At 55.8% G+C, this 7765-nt stretch overlaps 1 protein-coding gene across 1 annotated transcript; it reads left to right on the top strand.

Moving 5' to 3' along the window:
- The first annotated feature begins 1795 nt into the window (after window positions 1-1795).
- On the top strand, window positions 1796-7158 carry LOC108029652 (toll-like receptor 7). Its single transcript, XM_017102076.3, has one exon. The coding sequence runs from the start codon at window positions 2188-2190 to the stop codon at window positions 6310-6312; it is 4125 nt and encodes a 1374-aa protein (XP_016957565.1). The 5' UTR covers window positions 1796-2187; the 3' UTR covers window positions 6313-7158.
- The last annotated feature ends 607 nt before the right edge of the window (window positions 7159-7765 follow it).

The raw sequence follows: 7765 nt of genomic DNA, 5'->3' as shown, positions 1-7765 counted from the left end.
ATCGGAGTGGAAAAGCCGGGCAAAGTTTGCTGCTCCCCATTTCGAGTTTTTCGGGGGAGGGCCGCAGCAAAGTTGTTGCTCTTGGCGGAAAGTTTTTTAATGTAATTTTAAGTGGCATAAGTCGACAGCCGAGAGGCCAGCCAGGTGATAGAGACCTGCGAAATTAGAGCGGCGAACCCCAGTGACACTAAACAGTCCCGCACTGGACATTTCCTCCGCCAAGCCAAGTTGGCATAATAGTGGCATTCAAAGCGCAACATTGCTACTGCCGGTGGAGCTGCCGCCGTTGCATGCAACACTCATGTGCGGTATTTACGGCCTGGGAGGTGGGCAGCAGTAGCTGCGAGTAAATAAACCTGAAAATTATGATGAGGCAAATGGCAGTGGCAGTAAAGAGCACCAACAAGTTTCCCTGAGCCACTCAAAGTGCCAAATATGTGTGGCTTTTTCTGCGCAGCAAGTAATGTCAGCACTTGAAGCTGCAGCCAAGTGAAGCCCCAAACAGCCCGTAATGGCGTTTTCAATTCTAAAAAACGGGATTGACAGGAGTCTTTACGCCGTTACATGCTTCCTAAAAACTGAGCGAAATCGAACTCCCACCAAGAAGCCCAAGGAAATGCTTGACAGCAGCAGCAGCAGCAGCAACTGCAACACACTGCAAATATTGCTAAATTATATTTAGCATACAACCATAGATTAGGCGTTTTACGACAACAAAACACTGCGGAGAACCGCAAAAACGTGGCCGAAAGCACCAAAGCACTAACAGCAAAGCAGCCGAGGCAATGGCAACTGCAACAACAGCAGCAACATCGGCAGCTGTTAAGAGCCAAGCAGCATGCAACACGCTGAAACCGAGGCAACTCACTGCGCTATGTACATGCAACACATATCGCGAGTGAAACACGAGGCAGCAATCCAAGAGGGTCGGGGCAGGGGCGAAATGTTGCCAGCCAGCAGCAGCCTGTTGCCGGTTCTAGTTAACCCTCTGAGGGTCCTAGGGGCTCCCAAGGCACAGTTTTGGGTAACTTAAATCTAGTTATTAACGAACTCATTCTTCTTAGTTGGAATGGATAGGAATTCTGATTTGTTTAAGTTGACTGTTTTACTTTCCTATTCGTAATACAATCAAATGAATATAACCACAATCTAATAAATCTGGTGCCATAACTTAGAACGAAGCATGTTTCGATTTCTACTAATGCCTGGTATAATGGACTGCATTATCGATAGCCCCAATGCAGGGCTGATCGGCCAGTTCCCTGACCAAGGGTCAGGGCTGATAAGTCCGCTGATGACGGCGATAACCCGCCTTAACCCCTGTTGGGTCCATTTCCCAGTGCTAATTGTGGGGACTGCCCAACAGTCGGAGAGAGTGGGTTAAGTCTAACTGTTGCCTCCCATTTCCCTCTCCACTCGCATGTGTTGCTGTGCTGTGTGTGTGCAATATTTCCCCTACTTTCGAGAGCGAGAGCGAGAGCAGGCTCTCTCCCGCGTGTGTGTGACATATGCAGCGGGCAGGAAGTGCAGCAACAGCGTGTGTGTGGGAGCGGCGGAGAGCGAGAGCAGCGCAGCGCAGCGGCAGCGGCCGAGCTGCATGTGTGTGCTCGCTCGCGAGAGTGCATGCACATGCACATGCACATGCACGTGTAGCGTGAGCGTGTTGTCTGTCTGCCGCCGCGCCGGCTGTGTGTGTGTGCGAGCGCTGCCACGACGCAGCGCAGCGCCGTCGTCGGCTTCACATTTTCAACGAGCCAACGGAGTCGAGATGGCCAACTCCAGCAATCAGTTTGAATCGAAACGCGAGGCGGTAAACATGTTTTGAGAAAACGAGCTCTCGCCGAACGAACGAAGTCGAACTGCTGAGTCGCGCCAAGTGCCAAGTTCAAAAATACCAAGTTAGCAATTACCCACTGCGAGTTGCAAGTTGCAAGTTGCCAGTTGCCAGTTGCCAGTTACGTGTCGAGCAACCGAATCGCACAAGTAAACAAAAGTGAAAATCGCAAAACGCAAAGCCAGCTCACACAGGATTACAGGGCATCGGGCTGCGGAAAAAGCGATCGAAAAATGAAAACCAGAAAGTGACCAAGTCGTGCCCAAACACCGCAACCCGCAATCCACGGCTAACACAGCTGAGAAAAGTTAAGAAATCGTTAGAGTTAACCAGCCCACTAGCAAATCACCAAAATGCCAGCCACATCTTCCGTCGTCGCCCTCGCCTGCCTGTTGCTCCTCGCGGCCCAGGCGCATGCGCAGCAGCAGCAGTGCAACTGGCAGTACGGCCTCTCCACCATGGACATCCGGTGCGGCGTGCGCGCCCTGGAGGCCACCTCGGGGTCCCCGCTGGACCTGCAGGTGGCGGAGACGGCCGGCCGTCTGGAGCTGCAGTGCAGCCAGGAGCTGCTGCACGCCAGCGAGCTGGCCCCCGGACTCTTCCGCCAGCTGCAGAAGCTCTCGGAGCTGCGGATCGACGCCTGCAAGCTGCAGCGGGTGCCGCCCAACGCCTTCGAGGGCCTCCTGTCCCTCAAGCGCCTCGCCCTGGAGTCGCACAACGCGGTCTGGGGCCCGGGAAAGACCCTCGAGCTGCACGGCCAGTCGTTCCAGGGCCTGAAGGAGCTCTCCGAGCTCCACTTGGGCGACAACAACATCCGGCAGCTGCCCGAGGGCGTCTGGTGCTCCATGCCCAGCCTGCAGGTGCTCAACCTCACCCAGAACCGCATCCGCTCGGCCGAGTTCCTCGGCTTCTCCGAGAAACTCTGTGCCGGATCGGCCCTGAGCAACGCCAACGGAGCCGTCAGCGGCGGCTCGGAGCTGCAGACCCTGGATGTCTCGTCCAACGAGCTGCGATCCCTGCCCGACGCCTGGGGCGCGTCGCGTCTGAGGCGCCTCCAGACGCTCAGCCTGCAGCACAACAACATCAGCAGCCTGGCGCCCAACGCCCTGGCCGGCCTGGGCTCCCTGCGCGTGCTGAACATCTCTTTCAACCACCTGGAGTCCCTGCCCTCGGAGGCCTTTGCCGGGAACAAGGAGCTGCGCGAGCTGCATCTGCAGGGCAACGATCTGTACGATCTGCCCAAGGGACTGCTGCACCGCCTGGAGCAGCTCTTGGTGCTCGACCTGAGCGGCAACCAGCTGACCAGCCACCACGTGGACAACAGCACCTTCGCCGGCCTGATCCGCCTGATTGTGCTGAACCTCTCGAACAACGCCCTGACCCGCATCGGAGCCAAGACCTTCAAGGAGCTGTACTTCCTGCAGATCCTGGACATGCGCAACAACTCCATTGGCCATATCGAGGAGGGCGCCTTCCTGCCGCTGTACAACCTGCACACCCTCAACCTCGCCGAGAACCGCCTGCACACCCTGGACAACCGCATCTTCAACGGCCTGTATGTGCTGACCAAGCTCACGCTGAACAACAACCTCGTGAGCATCGTGGAGTCGCAGGCCTTCCGCAACTGTTCCGACCTCAAGGAACTGGACCTCAGCTCCAACCAGCTGACCGAGGTGCCCGAGGCCGTGCAGGACCTGAGCATGCTGAAGACCCTGGATCTTGGCGAGAACCAGATCTCGGACTTCAAGAACAACACCTTCCGCAACCTCAACCAGCTGACGGGCTTGCGGTTGATCGACAACCGCATCGGCAACATCACCGTGGGCATGTTCCAGGATCTGCCGCGTTTGAGCGTCTTGAACCTGGCCAAGAACCGCATCCAGAGCATCGAGCGCGGCGCCTTCGACAAGAACACCGAGATCGAGGCCATCCGCCTGGACAAGAACTTCCTGACCGACATCAACGGCGTCTTCGCCACCCTGGCCTCCCTGCTGTGGCTCAATCTCTCCGAGAATCACCTGGTGTGGTTCGACTACGCCTTCATTCCCTCGAACCTCAAGTGGCTGGATATCCACGGCAACTACATCGAGGCCCTGGGCAACTACTACAAGCTGCAGGAGGAGATCCGAGTGACCACGCTGGATGCGTCGCACAACCGCATCACCGAGATCGGAGCCATGTCGGTGCCGAACTCCATTGAGCTGCTGTTCATCAACAACAACATCATTGGCCAGATCCAGGCCAACACCTTTGTGGACAAGACGCGACTGGCCCGCGTGGACCTGTACGCCAATGTGCTCTCCAAGATCTCCCTGAACGCTCTGCGAGTGGCCCCCGTCTCGGCGGAGAAGCCCGTGCCCGAGTTCTACCTGGGCGGCAACCCCTTCGAGTGCGACTGCTCCATGGAGTGGCTGCAGCGGATCAACAACCTGACCACCCGCCAGCACCCGCACGTGGTGGACCTGGGAAACATCGAATGCCTGATGCCGCACAGCCGCAGTGCTCCACTGCGCCCGCTGGCCACCCTGACCGCCTCCGACTTCCTCTGCAAGTACGAGAGCCACTGCCCGCCCACGTGCCACTGCTGCGAGTACGAGCAGTGCGAGTGCGAGGTGATCTGCCCGGGCAACTGCAGCTGCTTCCACGACGCCACCTGGGCCACCAACATCGTGGACTGTGGCCGCCAGGACCTGGCCACCCTGCCCAGCCGCATCCCCCTGGACGTGAGCGATCTCTATCTGGACGGCAACAACATGCCCGAGCTGGAGGTGGGCCACCTGACCAACCGCCGCAATCTGCGAGCCCTCTACCTGAACGCCTCCAATCTGATGACCCTGCACAACGGCAGTCTCGCCCAGTTGACCAATCTGCGAGTGCTCCACCTGGAGAACAACAAGCTGACCACGCTGGAGGGATCCGAGTTCCGTTCGCTGGCTCTACTGCGGGAGCTGTACCTTCACAACAACATGCTGACCCACATCTCGAACACCACCTTCGAGCCGCTGGTCTCCCTGGAGGTGCTCCGCCTGGACAACAACCGCCTGAGCTCGCTGCCAAACCTGCAGTACCGCCACAGCCTGCAGGGACTGACGCTGGGCAGGAATGCCTGGTCGTGCCGCTGCCAGCAGCTGCGGGAGCTGGCCCAGTTCGTCTCCGACAATGCCATGGTGGTGCGGGATGCCCACGACATCTACTGCCTGGATGCGGGCATCAAGCGGGAGCTGGAGCTCATGGGCAACCTGGCCAACGGACCCGACTGCTCTGAACTTCTGGACGCCAGTGCCAGCAACATCAGCTCTTCGCAGGATCTGGCCGGAGGCTACAGGCTGCCCCTGCTGGCCGCCGTCCTGGTGTTGATCTTCCTGGTTGTGGTCCTCATCATCGGCTTTGTCTTCCGCGAGAGCGTTCGCATGTGGCTGTTCGCCCACTACGGAGTCAGGGTGTGTGAGCCCCGCTTCGAGGACGCCGGCAAGCTGTACGACGCCATTATCCTGCACTCCGAGAAGGACTACGAGTTCGTGTGCCGCAACATCGCCGCCGAGCTGGAGCACGGTCGTCCGCCCTTCCGCCTCTGCATCCAACAGCGGGACCTGCCCCCGCAGGCCTCGCACCTCCAGCTTGTGGAGGGGGCCCGCGCCTCGAGGAAGATCATCTTGGTGCTGACGCGCAACCTCCTGGCCACCGAGTGGAACCGCATCGAGTTCCGCAACGCCTTCCACGAGTCGCTGCGGGGTCTGGCCCAGAAACTGGTGATCATCGAGGAGACCAGCGTATCCAGCGAGGCCGAGGACGTGGCCGAGCTGTCGCCCTACCTGAAGTCCGTGCCCTCGAACCGCCTGCTGACCTGCGACCGGTACTTCTGGGAGAAACTGCGCTACGCCATCCCCATTGAGCTCTCGCCCCGTGGCAACAACTACACCTTGGATCACCACGAGCGCTTCAAGCAGCCCGTCTCCCCGGGCATGATCTTCCGCCAGGCGCCACCGCCGCCGGCCTACTACTGCACCGAGGACATGGAGGCCAACTACAGCTCCGCCACCACGGCCACGCCCTCGCCGCGCCCCACGCGCCCTGGAGGAGCCGCTCGCATCGTGGACTCCATGCCCATGCGCCCGCCCTCGGAGCACATCTACCACAGCATCGAGTCGGAGTACAGCGCCTACGACCAGCACGAGGCGCTCTCCATGATTCCCACGGGCCTGATGCACCAGCAGCAGCAGCAGTTGCGCCTCCACCAGCAGCAGCAGCAGCAGCGGCTGCTGCAGCCGCAGTTCCGGGCCATGCCGCAGCAGGCGATGCCGGTGGCCTCGGCCCCGGTGCACCTGCGCAGTGGCAGCGGACTGAGCCAGGCCAGCACCAGCACCCAGTCGACGGCCCAGGCCTCCACGTCCGCAGCAGCGGCGCAGCAGCAGCAGCAGCAACAGGCAGCTGGCGGCAGCGAGGCGGCCAATAAGAACGGCCAGGCCTTCCTGGTCTAAAGCTACCCCAATGGCCATCTAGAGGGTCCTCGGCGCAGGAGCGGCCATCTTGAAGCTGATCGCTTACTGGCGCAAGGACTCGCGGAGAGGAAGCAGAAACAGGATCCACGCACCACCACACACACATCCAAAACAAAAGACTTTTCGTAGGCATTTTGTGGAGACCCCGCATATTTATATGTATTTTTTGTGAAGCGTTGCGCCTTTGGATGCTGTGGTTGTTGACGTTCCGTAGTTGTGTAGCACTGCCAAAAATAGGGGAAACCGAACACAGAAGACGCACAAGACACGCCCACTACACATTCAGATACGAGCATATAGGCATACATTATATAGTTACCATAAACGTAAACAACAATTACTAGAAATGTTTTTCAGAAACACTTTCAAATTCAATGTGATATATTAATTAACTATAATTAAAGCGGCACACTAGACTACGGCCCTAACTGTAATGCGTAGACCTATTAGTAGTTCTAGCCAGGCGTACAGAACGTAAACCTAAAACTAAACTAAACTATTGTTAACTACGACTAAGCGCAATGCTAAACTCACATTCGTTCGTGTTCGTCGATTCATTCATCCTAGGCTACACGAAACAATAACTATTTGAATATTCGATAACTTACGTGTATATAGAACAATCGCAAGGGCAACCACATTTAGAGCACTTAATGTATTTATGTATCGTACTGTATAGAGATGGCGGAGCTAAATTAATTGAATTAAATTTACTTAACGACGAAATGTATTATTAAATTAATTATTACAATTACTTAAAGCGAGCGGAAGAGTATATCTGCGGAATAAAATGCAAAACATTACAAAAATATTGACAAAAATTAACCCCAACCTTCTTCTCACTTCAACTGCGGCTGGGCTGGGGCAATTGTATCTTAGAGATGGCTCTAAAGGATACCATGTTAATTGAGGTGCTCTTTTTGCAAGGCAGTCCGAGTCCTGCTGCGACGTCACACGTGCAACTGACACCGCTGCCAGAGGGACACAAAGGACTGGGAAAATGGAAATTTATTCATTTCCATTCGGCATTCGAAAGGTCACAATGCAAACGTTAACTAAACCCCAAACGCATAACTGAATTGCGAAAGCGAACTAAACAAAAGCTATGCCCAAAGTTAATTGCTTGTAAATAATTGTACATAAATAAATTAATGGAAAACGCACTCAAACAAACACTTTGCATATGCCACAGCCAGTTTATGTAAATTATTATTTGCGAAATTATAAAACAAAATTAAAATGCGGTCCACTGCGAAAATGGTATTCCGCACATTTGCTTAACTCGCCATTTGCAATTGCATAATTCTTATTTTTTCCCGCCGTATTTTCATGCGCCGGCAAACCGCAACTCTATCATCAGCTAATATGCCGAAATAAAATAATAAAATATAAAACGAAAGGGGAGGAAACAAAGCCCGTATAATGCATTTAA

The sequence above is a fragment of the Drosophila biarmipes genome, chromosome 2R (assembly GCF_025231255.1).
Source record: "Drosophila biarmipes strain raj3 chromosome 2R, RU_DBia_V1.1, whole genome shotgun sequence".
NCBI classification, from domain to species: domain Eukaryota; kingdom Metazoa; phylum Arthropoda; class Insecta; order Diptera; family Drosophilidae; genus Drosophila; species Drosophila biarmipes.
Note: the sequence above shows the minus strand (reverse complement) of the source record. Positions and strands in the feature narration are given on the sequence as shown.

Bases quoted from the DNA above. Each gene is read 5' to 3' on its own strand.
- LOC108029652 (XM_017102076.3), top strand. From the start codon at position 2,188: ATGCCAGCCACATCTTCCGTCGTCGCCCTCGCCTGCCTGTTGCTCCTC.